The 19,509-nt window shown below is 30.9% G+C and overlaps 1 protein-coding gene across 1 annotated transcript; it reads left to right on the forward strand.

Annotated features, from left to right (window-relative positions):
• Window positions 1-9,689: 9,689 nt before the first annotated feature.
• Window positions 9,690-14,846, forward strand: LOC147807131 (uncharacterized). Its single transcript, XM_087168783.1, has 2 exons — window positions 9,690-9,928; window positions 11,471-14,846. Exons 1-2 carry the CDS (start codon window positions 9,690-9,692, stop codon window positions 14,844-14,846), a joined length of 3,615 nt encoding a protein of 1,204 aa, XP_087024909.1.
• The last annotated feature ends 4,663 nt before the right edge of the window (window positions 14,847-19,509 follow it).

Here is a 19,509-nt window from a genome sequence, read left to right on the forward strand (position 1 = left end):
CAAAGCACACTGAGGACACTATAACACTTAATATATACTGCTATCTTCAAGTTAATATATGGTTTAAACATAATTAATTTCAGTCATAAAATTTATCATTAACGAGGAAATATATTTCCATTAATTATATCCCCAATATCAAAATATCTCAAACATTGTTAGTGTAAATAAAGTTACGTGCTCCAAGCAACGCGCAGTTCACATTCATAAAATGAAATATTGATGTTTGTGATTTTATTGAATTTCCGCACCACAACATAAAGTATACTGTTTGTGCTATGATATGATTTAATGCTAGTGAGGTTCAAAACATCCTTCAAAAGCTATTATCAATGAATCTATAAATATCTTTTCTTTTTTACTTTTACTATGTATTTAGAAAAAATTTTGCAATTTTTTCAAATTCTTTTTTTCTAAATCTAAACTAAATCCAATTTCAAGATCAGTTTACGCCTGAGATTGTATCGTTATGCTATATAATGTTTACATTATTTGAAATTGCATTTTTTGACTAGGCATAAATTTATGACGTCAGCGCTAGTTAATCGTTCATAAGCAAAATGGCTTTGTTATAGTCGAGCTAAATTTCTCTACGTAAGTTAGAATGTTAGAAGTTATATAAATCGCATAAAAGATTTGTTGAAATAGAATACTTTTTCGTCTATTCCTCTTACTTAACTTGGATTTATTATTTGAATAAATATTTTATTGTAACTGTGATATATTTTTCTGTACCTAGTAACTTCGATGCATGATTAGTTTGTTTATGTTCCATATGGCTTCATGCCCGTCTTCGTGTTAAGTAAAAAACATGCTGAGAAGGAATTGAAATCTTTGTGAAAGAATATAGAAAGTGTAATTTAAGTCAGTTGATTCTCACCGTCTTGGTTTACATGAAATATAAGGGAAAGAACAGTTGCTACCGTAAGCAAATACCACGTTTCAACAACCAATCATGACAGAGACACCTACACTACGTCACTTGCAGGTATCCTATTATAAATCTAACTTATAGCCTACAAAATAGTTGCAAATTGCTAAAAAAAATTATGTATCGAGTGAAGTATGTTTGTATTAAAATGTTGCATCATTATATTGTAATATCATATGATTACATTATTATGAAAAAACACCGTTTAAAGTCTTTACATTTTTATGATAATCGAAATCGTAAATGAAATAGTTAAGAAAATACATTAAAAGGATGATACGCTGAATGTAAGGTAAGGGGTAAATACGCTTACTTACAAATAAAATATAATTATCAGATGAACAGATCAAGTTCATAACGTTTATTAATTTTATAATAATGGAAATAAATCATGGATTATGCAATGAGATATATCTATATATCTGTCTATTTATATATGTATATATAAATTGAAATTGTATATCCGCCATGGAGTAGCCTTTTTACTTTATGAAACATGCACACACAAATAAAGTTCCTATCAACGATAATATTATCTTAATGTTTCTTATTACTGATTTTTTTTCTTTTTAAAAAGCATGTTTTGAAACCAAATAATACCTATGCATCTATTAAATATCGAGAATACTTTCGAATCGGGTGAATTCTATACTCAATACTTGTATTTATTTTTTCAAAACAAATGTCAAGGGAATGATATTTATAAACTATAATGCATATATGTTTTGATCTTTCTGCAGTTCCTTTTTTTCTATTGTTATATAACAAAGGGAAAAGGAAAATAATATATATTATCTGTTATTGAAAGTTCCTTTTATCGTTTCACATGACTTCCTTTTGAAACATCATGCAACGGTAAATCCACTTTTTTATGTAACTCATATTTTTCCAACAATATCTAATACCTTGTGTCCTTGATATTTCGCAATATTTTACAGGAAGAAATACTTTGTAAACCTTTCATTTAGACAATTGGTTTAGCATTTGATGAAAATGATGTTTTTATTCTAATTCCAAATATAATATGATAAAAATAAAAATAAATTTCGAGGGAAGATGTATTTCTATTGAAAGTAGATACAATGTCAGGTTATCTTGTTAAAAGTCTTGAAAACAGTTTAAATTATGAGAATTCGTTTTAAAATATCGTAAACACAGTCAACGATAGAAATTAAGATTCCTTTAGACCAGTGTTTCTTAATCTCTTTGATATAATGGACCCCTTTTAAAATTTTTTAAGAAGTCATGGACCACCCCCCTGTGAAAAAAAATAATTGCAAAAAACATCAATTATTAGAAAGCATTAATTTTATTATTTTAATAGTATACAAAGTTTTCAAAATTAAAATTTTTAATGTGAAGGTTGCTGCTGCTTTTCCTTAATTAATAAATTTAATTGGGGGATGGTTTTCGACAAAGCAACGAGTATATCAACATTCAATCGATTTCGATGTTATATTTTTATTGTCACAAGTGTGGAAAATCCCGCTTCGCAAAGATACACAGTAGCAAACGGAATTATAGCTGCCATAGTTCGATTTACAAGCATTGGGTAGGTTTCCAAGCGTTTTAAAAATTAGGAGTAGTCAGCGGACCTCCAAAATATAACTCATGGACCCTTTAGGGTTTCATAAACCACAGGTTAAGAAACCCAGGTTTAGACAAAAGAAAACTCGACGTTTTAACCTATTATCGCTATAACGCAAGTAGATAAAATTATAATAAATATTTACTCTTAAATACTGGACTAACTTCGACAATATCCACTACCAATCACATTATTATTCCTTATATAAATTTTTTTACAACTTCTAAGCATATGACGTTAAGCAGGTTGCGGACAGCCATTTTCAATAAACAACAAATTACCAGAGAACTGAGAAATCTAATATGGAATAAAATCAAGAAAAATGTGAAAAACATGTGTTATCATCACCAAACTAAATTACCTATCATCACAAAAAGAATGAAGATAAGTTTCAAATAGAAAAAATGTGATTAATGATTTTATCGAAACTCTCGAAAACAAATTTACTAAAGTTATGAAAGCATGACGCAATTCTGATTTGCCGCAAGCATTCAATATACACCTCTTATTCTAAATAATAATAAAAGCAATCGATATGTAATTATTTCTTTTACCATACATAATGCAAAGACTACCTAGGACAAGAGTTGGTGGTTCTTTAACTCTTTTTTCATGAACAAGAAAATTCAAGATGTTTCACCTTTATTGAGTATTTACATTGAAAGAAATACCTTGGGTTGAAAAATTTCTAGGAGAGTTTCGCTATTCACGGTCAATTTAAAAAGAAATTATTGCTTAGAAATCTCGAAAATGATTAACGTCGTTTTGACATCATATTCTTCAAAATACAAGAAATTGAGACAAAAATTCAGTAGCGATATTGGAATAAAAGGTCCAATTTGAATATTCTAATTTGCGCTAAAATAATACGACGTCTATGGAATTAGCAAATGGGACTTGATGTATCTGTCGCTTTAAAGAGCGGGTCGCAATAGTGGGAATCACGCTTAAGTACGTTGATTGCATCACCATTAGAACTACACCCTAATAAAAAAATCATATAACATAATAAAGTAACCATTGTCAGATAATGCTGCACAAATTCGAAGAAAAATGAGAAAAAACAACAATTCTTTCGAATATTGCATCAGTAAAGTTTATTTCAGCATAAAACCATTTATGAAAGCAAAACAGTTTATATATTCATCTTCAGTTAATCTAACAAAATGTTTTGAAAAAAAGGGAAAAGATTGAGATGTTTTATGATTAATTATTGTTTGAAAAACATCTGAATATTTGCAACGACAAAAAATAGTTGTATTGTATAGAAATTAACAAGTAATCTCTATGCAATCTAAACAAAAGTAAATATAGTGAAGTGATCCCTTATTAGGAAGAACATAAAATTATCTAGAATATTAAAGGGAATGCAATGTGTTTGAAAAGTTGGTTAAATTCAACCATTTGCTCAAATCGAAATTTTTAAAAGATTTGTTAAACAAAAAGCGTGATATCAGGCACAGATTTCACTTTATTTGTTAGAGATGAGCCTGGAACTTAGTTTTCAAATCCAGACCTCAGATATTTGAACAACGAGTATCCGCCATTGTATTCATTCCATTCCTACCCTAAATATTCTTACGACTGACTGAAAAAAAAAGGTTTTTCTCTGTCTTAAAAAATTATACTAATCGTAAGTCTCAGTTTACAAAACTATTTCAGTTGTGTCCGCATCAAAAAGCTCTGAGTCATTACTATTTCTCATGTAATTAGATTTATACAAATTTGCAGCAAAAAACCAACTTTTTTTGCTGCAAATTTAAGCTAAAAATATTTGTACTAATTCTCCAATTAATTGCATTAATCACTCGTTGGATCACCTTAAATTTTAGGTTTGTATTTACTTTTTTGAGTTTCACAATGTCCATAATGCCTAAACCGTAATCGAATTTTCTAATCATTCGTGACGCACAATTTTCAATCCAGTAATTTGGATGAATGGCCGTTGATGTTGTTGTAATCGAGGATTCGGTATTACTATGGTTTTGGATTAAACATCATTGATATTATATTTCAAATGTCCTTCAAATTTTGTGTATTCGAGTTCGAGTTGATAGTGTAGGATTCAGTCAATAGCAACAATGTCTATAGCGTTTTCCTTTTGCCATGCTGTTATTACGAAAACCTAGACTTCTTTTAAAAGGAAGGTGGTGTACTTAGCTGCTAATGAGTTACAACATACTTCACTTTCTTTATTTACATTGTAATTTATAATATTGCATTCTTTATCTTATATCTATCTATCTATCTATATATATATATAAGTTCAAAATGAAGAATAAAACAAAGAAAAATTATATTTTAAATCATTCTTGAAATATTTCCCGTCCATGTAAGTTGATCTGATTTCGCTATTCGCTTTATAGACCATTTTTACATTTTTATACTGTTTTTTCTTTTCATTTAATTTTATTTTCTGTTTTTACATGTTATTCTTACTTTTTGTGTTCTATTTTATTTGTTGTAATTTTTATAAAAAAATTTTCTGAGCGCTCCTCACACTATTGTATGTATATATTGCTTTGGCTTTATTGAGACAATATCAAAAAGCACTCTGTTTTGCGGATATAATCGTGTGGGCTAATGAGAAGATTATATCTCTTTTTCCGGTTTTTTAAATAAAATTTCATCCTTTCTTTTTTTTTCAAACTGTTGTTTGTTATTTTTTTAACTTATTATTTCCCCCCTTTTTCTCCTATGTCTATAATTTTTCTTTGTTTTATTCTTTATTTTGAACTTATCTAATGAGTTCTGTTTACTTGCAGCTTAAGCGCAATAAATGAAACTTATTGTTTTTCTTAACTTTATTCGTGTTTTATATATATATACATATATATATATATATATATATATATATATATATATATATATATATATATATATATATATATATATATATATATATATATATATATATATAATGCTCAGTGCTGTTAAATGAAAAAAGTTAGATGCTGCTTAGTATAAATAAAAATGTATTGTCTTATCAAAATAATTTTTTTGGAAAATATCAGACTTTAAAGAAAGGATGATTGCAAAACAACCTTGAGATTGGTGACCTGATTCAACAGAGTTGGAATATGGTATTATTATTAAGAACTAGCAGTTTTCGAATTTACGTACTAGATTGGGGTTTTGAAAGGCATAAAGAAGTTAAGAGGAACTGTCACTTATCATCCAGAACTCATCCCAAAATCAGTCAGAATTTATCCCAAATGTAAGAAACAAGTAAGAAATCTGAGAACATATTAAATAAATATAAAATACGCAATAAAGTTTATTTTTTCGAAATGCAAGTCTGATCAAGTTAATAATCTTTTTACTGTATTTAATAATCAAGTCAAATGGATTTTTGTACATTTAAAGCATCTAAAAATATTATCATGAGCATGTATCAAAACTTTCCTTTAAGCTCATCCTAGAATCAAACTGAGCCCGTTTTATCTATAGTGTGCGCTTTTATTTGCATTTATTCTATTTACGTACATATGTCAATACATAAGTAAATAGTTTACAAAAAAATATTTAGAGAAAATGCAAATAGCATTATGACGAAAAATAGTATTATGAAAAATAGAGTTATGATCCACGTTTGTTTCTGAATCAGGTTAGGAAGGTAATTTTTGTTTCATTTCAAACAAATTATAAAACAAGTAAGGACAACACAATTTACCATTAATCAAGTACTTCTCTCTCCTTCTATATTTACAATTCGGGCAAGAATAGTGATTCCATGGCAAAGGTCCTAACGAGGGATTGTATGTTAATCTAATTTGCATATGAAGCTAAGCTAATCTGATAGTCGTTTATGAAATCTCGGCCTATTGTACTATTGCATTCCATTTGCTCATTATTCTTAATGATTCTCAATTGCAAGAATAAATGAAATGTGTTAAATTTGAGCGATTTGGGAATCAAAATCAGCAAACATCATAATTTTAATACATTTAAAACATTTTAATGCATTATTAAATCAATAGCTTTAAAACCAATTGCCTGTTTTCATTTTAATACTTTTTCGAGAACGAAAATCAAATGGACTAACTAGTTTCTATAATTTTTTATCTTTTCCACATATAAAGTTATAAACAAATGCAGTATTTTTATTTTATTACAACAAAAAGCAAAAATAATTTTAAAAAAAATATAGCCGAAGAATTAAAGTTTTTGTTCATGCTAAGTGCATCTTAAATCTAAACAGGCAGCTAAAAACATTAGATTTGGATAAAAAGGAAAACTCTTTAATTACGTAAGTTTAAGCCAAATTCAATTAAAATTATTGGACACGACATTAATGTTAACAGTAAATTTGAAGTTTTGTTCTTTTATTCTAGGAAAATTTCCAATCTTTAAATTTAAGAAACTTTGTTTTCTATAGCTTGAAATTGTATATTATGAATATTAAACTTATTTAAATCTGTTACAGATCACACGTATTTAATGTTAATAGTATTTTTGTCTAAACTTCCCCAAAACTAATACAGAAAATTGATAAATTAGTTATGAAATAGTTCATCAACTAAAAAGTTACCTTATTTATATGATATTTTTTGTGCAATTTTTACATAGTAGCTCTTGTAATCTCTCAAATATGCGTAAAAATAGTTTATATTTGCATGGGAAACATTCGTTTCGTTGAATCTTTCACTCAAAAAGGCGTGATTTAAATTTTTTTTATTGAAAAATCACCCGATTCTACAATGGCCACCTTGTATCGCAAATGCACGACATTGTAGACTTAAAAGAAAAAAAGGAATTAGAAAGAGATAAAATAGAATACTAACTTCTTAACAATAACAGTAAATTCATGAAAACAAGAACAATAAAACATAAGAACATAAGAAATTTAGTCTCTGAACGTTAAATGCATCATCCCTCTTGAATATCAATAAAAAAGTTTTTCTTTTTTCAAAGAAGGACTTCAAAACTCTGGTTTTCAAAAATATTTAATAAACAAGTATAGATGTTAATGCGGTCTGAGTGTTTTTCGATATAACCATGTCTGAGATAGTCATGTCCGAGACAATCATGCTCCAAACAATCATGTCCAGTTTAAATGCCACAAATATGCCCGAAAATAGCAAATTATTTTTCAGCTTAGCAGCAATTTTTGTGTCACGAAGTTTAAGAAATTATATAAAAATTATTTCACCTGTAGAAAATGCGAACTGAAACTTTTAAGAATATTAAATATAAAATTAATATTATTAAAAGTTTCAGCTCTGATTTTTTTGCTGATGTAATAAATTTAATTTTACTTTTTAAACTATGTGACACAAAAATTTAATCACAGCTGAGAAAAAAAAATTACTGTTGTCTGGCATATTTGAAGGCGATAGACATATCACTGATACAGAAAAAAGAAATGAAGTATGTCAACCCTTGATTGAGCAATGCAATTCCATCACCAGGATAAAGGAGAGCTCTATTTTACAAAGAATTATGCGGGATTTTTACGCCTGTAGAAAAACAAATTAATTATAAATTACGATTATTATTTATTAATAATAATAATTTATGAAGACACATTGGTCATGTGAATCCTGGAAAGTTCACGCCGTTCAAAATCTATAATGACGGTTGCTATAGTGAATCTCCGAACAAAATTAGAGACAATGTAAAAGAGAAAAAAATAATGTTAATTCACGAAACATTTATCGCTTTTTATTTTTGTTAACTAATACACCTCAATTTCTCTTAGTGTAAATTTCTTAATATATTTCTGTGTTAATAAAATAATGAAGAAAGAAATAATGCTTCAAATTAGAATTCTTGCTTAATTAAAAATGCTTTTTCATTTTATTTTACTATAATGTTTTTAAAAAATTTTAAAGACATTTGTAAATTATGCCAGGGATTTTTTGCTATTTTGAGTAAAATTTTAAAATATTTTGGACATCAAAATTTGAACTATTTCAATGAGTTTTCTCTTAAATAAGTAGTGATTTAAATAATAGTTTTAATTTCCTTTTTTAATTCTTGATTTCATTATTCCGTTTTGAATCGTGATATAATTGTTAGCAAGGATTGTGGAGCCTAGTTAATTGAAACTGAAAACTTTTTAAAATTAAAGTTATGTACCATAAGTATAGATAAATTGGTAGACTTTGCTCACTGTATTTATTTTGTTTTCATGGATAATGTTTTGATTCCGAATTATTCTGCTACCATATATATATATATATATATATATATATATATATATATATATATATATATATATATATATATATATATATATATATATATATATATATATATATATATATATATATATATATATATATATATATATATATATATATATATATATATATATATATATATATATATATATGTATGTATGTATATATATATATATATATATATATATATATATATATATGTATGTATGTATATATATATATATATATATATATATATATATACATACAAATCTATTTCGGGCAAATCTGTGTTAAATTTATCTACTAAAAAAATTTTTTTCTTTGAAAATTTGTATAATTTTTCTATGTGCAAATCCATTTCTGGCAAATCCGTGGCTAAAATTATTTGCAAAACAGGCAATTTATGTTTCTCTTTTCTATTTTATATTTTCTCTTAAATAAACATCTATTTTCAAAAACTACTTATGGTCAACTTTTTTTAAAATTATCCAGTATAATTGTCGAGAATTCCCACTTTAACTGTCTTCTGCGCATGTTGTTTTGGTGCGCCCACAGCGCCACCAGTTGATGTTAATATCTCGATCTGAGAACAAGCATGTTTAGCTCCGTAAATAATTGAACTTTAATTGTTAATCCTTTTTTTTTTTTTTTGTGTTTTCTAATTCCGTTATTATTAAAGTGATTGTCTATAAACATGTTAGAGTCTTTTATGACTGAGAAAATTGATGTTTATTACCCTCCAAAATGTGGCAGTCCTGGAGAACGGGGTAAGTAGCACTTACCTTAATTAATATAAAAATAGTTTTCTTCAGTTTTTGCTTAAAAATTGACATTTGGCGCCCGAACAGGGACTGCCATTAAACGGTAATAAACTATTATTGACATTTATTGACTTTTACCTGATAACGAAATCTTGCATGTTTGAAATAAGACATTAAACACCAATTTAAAGAAATTAAGATTAGCAATTAAGAATAACTATAAATTGACTCACACTTACAGAATGTCTGAAGAAGAATTGAATAAATTGAAACGGAAACGGGGCTTTGTAAGAGCTTCGGTGACAAAGATGATTACTAAAATCGAAATTGACATTCTAAAACCGGACATAAGTGTGGAAGATCTCGAAGAATCACTCGAACTTTTTGGTGAAAATAGCGAGGAATTAAAAACTATTGATTCTCAGATTGAGGGCTTAATCAAAATCGAGGATATGGAAGAGGAATTTAACTGTATAGAAGAGTACAAAGAAAAAAAAACTAAAACAAAATTTAGAACATTAAGATTTATTAAGAATTTAAACAAAGAACTTGATTTAAATAATTCCTTTCAAGAAGCTAATATTTCTCTAAATAGTCCCAATCAGAGTGACATTCAAACCATTGAAAGGGAACGCATAAAGTTACCTAAATTAACTATTCCTAAGTACTACGGAGAAATTTCTGAATGGTTAAATTTTTGGAATTGTTTAAATTCGTCAATTAATGAGAATAAGAACCTCAGTAAACTTGATAAATTCATTTATTTGAGATCATTTTTAGGAGGTCCTGCGTTTAATGTGATTGATGGTTTAGAATTAACCGCGGAACATTATGATCACGCTATTGATTTATTAAAGCAACAATTTGGCGATACAAATATTTTGATTAATGTACACATTGAAAACCTACTCCATACATGCCCATTAAAAAACTCTAATGACGTAAAAAACTTCAGGAACATTTTTAATCACATACAAAAGAACATTAGAAGTTTAGAAAGTTTATCTGTTAAAAAAGATAGCTATTCGAACATTCTAGTTCCCATTTTAACCAAATTGTTGCCCCGTGATCTACTACTAGAATTCAACAAAAGAACAAAAAATCCTCTTGTTTCTGAAATTGATGAGCTAATCGATTTTTTATCATCTCAATTAAAAGCCAGAGAAATGACTTTCTTAAATATGAATACTTCTGTTTCGGAAATCAAAACACATGTTAGAATGAATCATCACATTACTGAGAACGAGTGTAGGCGCCAGCCATCGGCTTCTGCATTAATTAATGAGTGTTTTGAAGATCGGAAGAATGAGAAAGAGACTTGTCTATTTTGTAAATCTCATAAACATTACTCGGCTTCTTGCACGAATAATAATTTGAGTTTGGAAGAAAAAATAGACATTTGTAAGCGGTCTGGCTCTTGTTTCCGATGCTTAAATGATAAAATAAAAAAAAGACACCTTTCCTCTACTTGTAAGGCTATCGTTAAATGTGAGATATGTTCCGGCAGACACGTCAGTATAATGTGTATGGGGAAAAGAAAAATAAATTCGATAGAAACAGGGGGGAAGGGGAATAATTCTGATCTTTCCCAAATGAAACCTGATACTGCCTGTGCTTTAAGTAACTCTTCTAGTAGAGAAAAAATAATGTTGCAAACTCTCATTGTAAGTGTTTCGGGAGGTAAACAAAAACATTTGATTAGGGTGATTATTGATACTGGATCTTCTTGTAGTTATATATCGGAATTTGCAGCGCGTAAGTTAAAATTAAAGAGTCTTGGGCAGGAAACAGTTGTGCATGGATTGTTCGGGGGGTTAAAGAAAAAAGAATCACATAAAAATTACACGATTAATTTAAGTAATGTGGACAATAGTTTTACTTATACATTAAATGTACTGGAACAAAAGACAATTTGTACCCCGATTCCAAAATTGGACAATAGGGAAATTATGAAGGAATTAAAAGGGCACGGAATTTATCCTAGTGACGTAACCGTGAATGAAACTTAATGTTTATTTGATAGGCATGCTAATGAAATTCACGGATTAATAGGTGCGGATTATGCTGGAGATTTATTTACTGGAGAAATTAAAAATATAACGAATGGCCTTGTCGCGATGAATACGCATTTCGGTTGGACCTTAATGGGAAGAACTGGAGAAAGTCCTATAACGAATGAAGTGCTTTTATCACTTCATGTTACTGACTTAAATATTTGTGACTTATGGTCACTTGATTCTCTGGGAATTACGGAACCGAATATTTCTCAAACGAGATCAGAAATTGAGGAAGCCGCGAAAGATCATTTTGTTCGGTCGTTAAGAAGGGATGAAGAAGGTAGATATGAAGTGTCTCTCCCCTGGTTAGAGGTTCATCCTAAATTACCGGGCAATCGAAACCTTGCCGAAAAACGGTTAAAGTCTTGCGTAAAGGCGTTACAAAAACGAAACTGTTTACATGAATATGAAAACGTCTTCAGAGATTGGGTAGCCAAAAAAATTATTGAACCCGTTGATTCAGAGGAACTGACAAAAGATAAAGGTCATTATTTACCGCATAGACCAGTATTTAAAGAGAACTCCACAACTAAAATCCGACCGGTTTTTGATGCGTCTGCTAAGGAAAGAAATTCTGTGTCGCTGAACGATTGCGTTGAGAAAGGGCCGAATAATTTAGAACTGATCCCCAAACTCATTAACAGATTTCGTCAGGGGAAATTTGGGGTAATATCGGACATTCGTCGAGCTTTCCAACAAATAAACGTTGCTCCCTCAGATAAGAAATTTCTGCGGTTCCTATGGTGGGAGGGAGGTGATCCAGGGAAACTTATTGTTTATTCACATTGCCGTGTAGTTTTCGGTGTAAATGCAAGCCCATTTTTACTCGCCCCGACTATAAATTATCATTTAGAGAATGTAGATGAAACCAAGAGAGACATAGCTTTAAAACTTAAAGATTCCATGTATGTGGACAATTGTATTGCAAGTGTGAACACTATTGACGAGTTAAATTCTTTCATTACGGTGTCTAAAGAATTAATGGCTTCAGCACAATTTGACCTAAGGGATTGGAAACATAATCGGCCAGATAGTGATGAGGAAACCTCAATTTTGAACTTGTGTGGAGATAACTATAAAGAAATCGTTTCAGTATTGGGCCTTAAATGGAATTTATATAGTGATACTTTATCTTGTGAGATAAATGAGGAAAATGAACCCATTCCGAGTAAACGAAATGTATTATCTATGTTAAGCCGAATTTTTGACCCTATTGGGTTTACAAGTCCTGTCACACTAGTTCCTAAATTAATCTTGCAGGAATGTTGGAAGGAGAAAATTAATTGGGATACAGGACTTCCGCATAATCTGAGGAATAAATTTCTAAAGTGGGCTAATGAATTAAAATATCTGAAAGAAATAGAAATCCCTAGAAAAACACCTGATCTAGATGAAAATTCTACTCTGCATGTCTTCGTAGACGCGAGCAAATCGGCTTACGCGGCTTCAATTTTTATTAGAAATGTTAAAGGAGGAATAGTTAACTGTCAACTCTTACAGGCTAAATCCAAGGTAGCACCCCTAAAATCGATAACAATTCCTAGATTAGAAATTCTCGCGTGTACCATTGGAGCCAGGCTCGCTTACACTGTAAGAGATGATTTGAATATGAAGAATGTGCAAACCTTTTTCTACACTGACTCAATGAACGCTTTATACTGGATTAAAAAGCAAGATAACTGGGCCACTTTTGTTGCTAACAGAGTCAATGAAATTCGAAAACTTACGGATCCGGTGGCTTGGCGACATATTCAAGGAAAGTATAATCCCGCAGATTTGCCCTCGCGGGGATGTAATTCTAAAGATTTATTGAAATCCCATTGGTGGGAGGGCCCCCAATGGTTAAAACTGCCATTCGAGAATTGGCCAGCTAGTGAACTTTCTCCGGATATTGAAGTAGTTCTTTCAGAAAGAAAACGAACTATATCCTCAGCCACAAATTTAACAACTAATACCTTTGAAATCTTCCAAAATGTGTCTTCCTTCAATAAAATTGTGAGAATCATGGCTTACGTCATCCGATTTTATAAAAATACTCTAAGAAATCATAGTGATAGAAAGAAGGGAAAATTGGAGGTAGAAGAGATCGAAGCATCTGAGAAGTTCGTTTTGAAAGAAATTCAAAGAGAATCTTTTAATGGAAAGATAAATTTTCGAACTGTGAAAGACAGCGATGGTCTCTTACGAGTTGAGACAAGAATAACATCGAGAAAAGACTTAGAAACTTTTAGATTCCCTATATTATTGCCTAGCAAGCATGATTTGGTGGAAAAATTAATAATGGACAAACATATTGAACTGAAACATGCCGGTGTTCAAACTTTGATGTCTCACCTCAGAGAGTCGTTTTGGATCATTAAAACCAGAAAGACAATTCGAAGCGTCGTAAGAAATTGCGTCAAGTGCAAAAGATTCTCGGTTAAGCCATTGGAAGCCTTAAGCATTCCACTCCCAGAAGATCGAGTCAGAGACGCAGCTATTTTTGAAATTATAGGTGTCGACCTGTGCGGACCTCTGCTTTTAAAAGGAGATAGAAAATGCTGGGTGGTACTCTTCACTTGTGCCATCTACCGAGCGGTGCACCTCGAAGTAGTATCGTCCCTGTCAACAGATTGTTTCATCTTGGCCCTTCGCCGATTTATTGCTCGCAGAGGACACCCGTCCACTGTATACTCCGACAATGGGACAAATCTTGTGGGAACGGCAAATCTTTTGAAGAACATTAATTGGAACGAAATTGAAGACTTTGCTTCAAGGAAACGAATTTCATGGAAATTTAATCCTCCCTCTGCCCCTTGGTGGGGAGGCTTCTTCGAAAGATTAATAGGAGTTTTGAAAGGCATCCTGAGAAAGGTTCTAGGACGAGCTTGTTTGAATGAAGAAGAGTTAGCTACAGTATTATGCGACGCGGAAAGTTTAATTAATTCCCGTCCTTTAACGTATCTTTCAGAAGATCCCGAAGATCTGTCAGCGCTCACGCCATCCATGTTTCTACAGGAAATTAAAGAAATTGGTGTTCCTGAACTTGACCTAATTGATTCAAAAAAATTGAACAAAAGATATTCTTATCGGTTAAAATTGCGACAAGACCTGCGAAACCGATTCAGAATTGAATATCTAGGTTTGCTTAAAGATAATTCTAAAATTAAAAGGGAGTCGTCTATCAAAGAAGGAGATCTTGTGCTAATCGGAGATTTCAACCATAAAAGAATACTCTGGCCATTGGCCAAAGTTGAAAGGACTTATCCAGGAAAGGATGGGAGAATCCGTTTAGTGGAACTTAAGACCCAATCTGGGAAACTATTAAGACCTATACAAAGACTTTTTCCGCTGGAAGTGTAACCATTTTGCTAATAATTTTATTTGTTTAGTTTTTTTCAGATGGACCATATAGACTAAGAATTCTGTTTGGATTCGAAAAGATTTTCTTCGAATCCAAAGGTGGGAGATTGTCGAAAATTCCCACTATAACTGTCTTCTGCGCATGTTGTTTTGGTGCGCCCACAGCGCCACCAGTTGATGTTAATATCTCGATCTGAGAACAAGCATGTTTAGCTCCGTAAATAATTGAACTTTAATTGTTAATCCTTTTTTTTTTGTTTGAGTTTTCTAATTCCGTTATTATTAAAGTGATTGTCTATAAACATGTTAGAGTCTTTTATGACTGAGAAAATTGATGTTTATTACCCTCCAAAATGTGGCAGTCCTGGAGAACGGGGTAAGTAGCACTTACCTTAATTAATATAGAAATAGTTTTCTTCAGTTTTTGCTTAAAAATTGACAATAATATTACCTTGCGCACATCCATTTCAGGCCCATTCTTGGTAACTAACAAATCATTTCACGGAATAACAAATCACTTCATCAGTGCAGTAAGAACGGCACTTTGAAATCGTCTAGTTACACTCAATTTGTGCTTTTGTTTTCAATTTTGTAATCTGGCAATCTTGTTGCGAAAAGATTTTTAAATCATTCTTAAAAAATTTCCCTTCAATGTAAGTACATCTGATTTCGCTACTCGCTTTATAGTCTATGCTTTATACTGTTTCTCCTTCTTGAAGGGTCTGTTGAACTTTTAAATGATTCATTGTATTTGGCGTATGAGCCTATTGGCCTAGACCGCTGTATATATATTAAATACTGTTTCTCCTTTTTATTTTATTTTATTTTCTGTTTTTACATGTTATTTTTACTTATTGTGTTCTATTTTATTTGTTGTAATTTTTGTAAAAAAAATTGTTGAGTGCTCCTCATTCTATTATATTAATATATTTTGCTTTGGCTATATTGATACAATATCAGAAAGCACTCTTTTTTGCGGATATAATCGTGTCGGCTGATGAAAAGATTATATCTTTCTGTTCCGGTTTTTTTTAAATAGAATTTCATCATTATTTTTTTTTAAACTGTACTTTGTTATTTTTTTAGTTATTATTACCCCTCCCCTTTTTCATATGTCTATAATTTTTCTTTGTTTTATCGTCATTTTGAACTAAATATACATTATTCATACATACATACATACATACATATATATATATATATATATATATATATATATATATATATATATATATATATATATATATATATATATATATATATATATATGAATCAGTAGCTCTATATATCTGTCTATCTATCTATAAATATTAATGCATGAATTCATGCATTTAAAGTCGAAAAAAGTTTAATGTATTTACGTTAGATAAATCATCAAATATTCAGAAAAAATTTCAAGTAAACATGTTTATCTTTCAAAGTTTCTGTACTTTCATAAATAATTTTGACTTGATCTTCAGACATTTTTAATAACCGAGAATATTTTTTTCTTCTAAGTGCGTGATTTATTTTTAGATTTAATGTTACATTAGGGATATTTTTTTCACAAAAACAACTGATAAATAGTGTTTACCTTATCTTCCTTCCCTAGTGTAGAAAGCCATTTAAGCTAAGTTGATGGCCAAATAATATTGCAGAAAATTGAATATTATCATCAATATTTTACTCTTAAGATAAAAAAAAATAAGTTCTAAGTTTCATAATTAGTCATTAGCCTTATCGTATGCCAGATATCGATCCGAATTTTCTGAAAGTTGAAGTTTTCATTAGAGACTCAGTGAGCGAAAATAATTTTAGATCTGCATTATTGTAATTAAGTTCAAAGTATCATATTTTGATGCAAAACTTTATTCTGAAGTTCTGCATTTAATTAAATTGAAAATAAAATCCGCCTAGAAGTTTGAAAATGTTTACTCCTTTTTTATTGGACTTCACTTTAAGTACTTATTTTTAAAAATAATTTCTTCTTTGAGAACTTGCAATGAGACTATATCAACCTTTTTTATATAACACAAGACACACAAAATTATCTTTTTTGTTCTAAAATTGAAACATTACAACAAAAAGTGGCGAAATATAAATATATAGTGTTTCAAACAATTTTAAATCAAATCAAAATGTGAGCATTTCAACACAAAATTTACAGGTTCTTTTGAATAGCAACAGAGAAAACGTAGCTAAAAAAAGTTATATGCACATGCTAGTTTCCTACAACAAAAAAATACCTATTGTGAAATGCGTTGGTTGACCTTTTAATATTACATGCTCCTTTCAACAAATTAATATATCTATGAAAATGTTTCATTAGTGTTTTCTATAAACGATAGTGAGCTGTGGTGGCTCAGGGTATAGAGCGTTTGCCTTCCTACCGGGTGGACCGGGTTCAAATCCTAGCGTCGGCTTTGAGATACGAATTCCGCACCCGACTCACACCGACCACAGGGCGGACGTAAGATATCCTCAATGGTAGACAGATCATAGATTTGAGTCACCCTGCCGTGAGGCTAACAGTGGGAGATTTTCGTAGTTTTTCGTTCCATGAAACGCAAACGCTGGTTAGTTCAATCAAAAGTTCTCCACGAAGACAAATTTCTCCTAATACTTGATCCAGGAGTTCCCTTGTCTTCTGGATTGGTTTAAAAATTAAAAGGCTACGGAGTTGAACATTGGCTGTCTTATACCCAAAATTGGTTCGACTGTTCAACGACGGTTATAAAATAAGATATAAATGATGGAAAAAGTAATGAAAACGTTTTCATAGATACTTTAATTACATGCTTGGAGTGTGTAATATTAGAAGTGGCATGGCACTCGCCGAGGTTGCTCAAGGGATAAAACGTTTGCCTCCCTATGAGGTGACCAAAACCTACAAAGACTTATAGGGGCCGGGATAGCCTGGTCGGTAGGGCGCTGGGCCCATATCCAAGAGGTCATGGGTTCGATCCTCGCCGGCCGAAGACTCCCCGTGTAGTAAATGGTGACTGATGCACGTTAAATCTGTCGAGTCTCAAAGTCCTCCATGTTCCCACAACAAATCAATACCTCTGGGGGTACTGATCCAGGAGTTTCCTCATCTTCTGGATTGGTTCAAAATTACAAGGCTACGGAGTTGAACGTAAGTAGTCGTAAACCCATGAAATTGGGTCGGCTGTTCAACGACGGTTATAAAATATAAAATATAAAATAAAAAGACTTATAGGTATGAATTCCACACCCTACTCGCACCAACTACTCGCACCAACACCCTACTCGCACTTTACGTCAGCATTGGCTGACGTAAAGTAACCTTTATGGTAGAGGAATCGTGGTTTAGAATCCCCATAGCAACCGTTCCCCAATCGCTTTGGTAAGAGACACGACCGACTTACTACTTGAGGCTTTCGTGGTTTCCCTCTCCATGTGACAGAATAACTAAATATGAAAAACAAATATATAGAGTTGTCTATGTAAACTTCATATTTAAATCAAACCTTTTCCCACTTTAACTGCCAGTGAAAAGCAGCTGTCACATGTCAGTTTTCACTCTGTTTGCCAAAGATATTTGAGCACTTTAAACGTTTTAATGTAATGGGAGTCACCATTAGCTGCTCACTTCGCTCTCCAACCACAGTGAATACTTTTCATTTATCTTTTTTTTTCTTCATACAAATGATATTTTCCATAAAAAAAAAGAATAGCATGTTAATAAATAATACAAATATTTCAATTTTATAAAAGAAAATTTTATTAAAATGTTAATCGTATCTAAATGAATATTCTTCTTGAAAATCATTTAAAATTAGAAATACAGACTATAAGAACATTAAGTGAGAAATAATTTTAGTTGTTAAGAATGCATTACTCTCATGAGTAATTCATTTCTCACTGTCAAAAAATCACAAGTGAAGCTTTTCTACTCTCAAATAAAATGAAATTTCGAAAAACTTCAGCGTTTTTTGGTTAGTGAAATATGGTTCTTTCAGCATGTCAGATGCATTTCAGCGGGCTACATAGTATTTTTCACTACAAGTTAAACATTATCGATCTAACAATCGAATTTTGTTTATTTTTAATTCCGTCATACTCTCTGTGCATTTCTCAACTCACCAGTGTAATTTTAAGTTTTTAACCCTCTGAGAGTTAGTCCCAGCTTTTTCGAAACTTTCAGGCTCAGGCTTTCCTGCATCAAAAAATCGGTTTTTCCATATTATTATTTTTTTATTTCTAATGCGCAGATGAGTTAACATTTCGTCAATTTAGTATTTACAGGGCAAATTTGTTGGTCACTCTTTCAGAGGCACCATGTTAGGTGGGCCAACGTTGCTCCCACAATAAATACAGGTAGTACAGAGAATGAAAAAGCATCCACGCTTTGCCCGGGATTCGAACCTAGAACCTTTCTGATGCAAGGCCATTTTCCTGATCACTACGCAGACCGGTCGGCTTCTCCATGCTATTGAATAGGAAAACAGCACACAGCAGGAAAATTTCTGTACAATTTTAACAAATGCTTGATTCCCAAAGTGAAGTGGTCTACATCGACCCCCAGGGGTCGACGACAACATTGAAGGGGTCCATTTCAAATGAAGAATAAAAAATGGGGTGTCCATGAAAGGAAAATGGGGGTAAACAATAGTGGATCTCATATAAGCAGGTCGTAACTTTAATTTTGGCATTTCATGAA

The sequence above is a fragment of the Parasteatoda tepidariorum genome, chromosome 7 (assembly GCF_982258835.1).
Source record: "Parasteatoda tepidariorum strain Cologne lab strain chromosome 7, Ptep-v5.0, whole genome shotgun sequence".
Taxonomy (NCBI): domain Eukaryota; kingdom Metazoa; phylum Arthropoda; class Arachnida; order Araneae; family Theridiidae; genus Parasteatoda; species Parasteatoda tepidariorum.

What these genes read in the sequence shown, in the direction of transcription:
- LOC147807131 (XM_087168783.1), top strand. Translation starts at nt 9,690, where the DNA reads ATGTCTGAAGAAGAATTGAATAAATTGAAACGGAAACGGGGCTTTGTA. An exon ending in GAATTTAACTGTATAGAAGA is followed by an intron (nt 9,929 to 11,470) that starts GTACAAAGAAAA and finishes TTTATTTGATAG; the next exon opens with GCATGCTAATGAAATTCACG.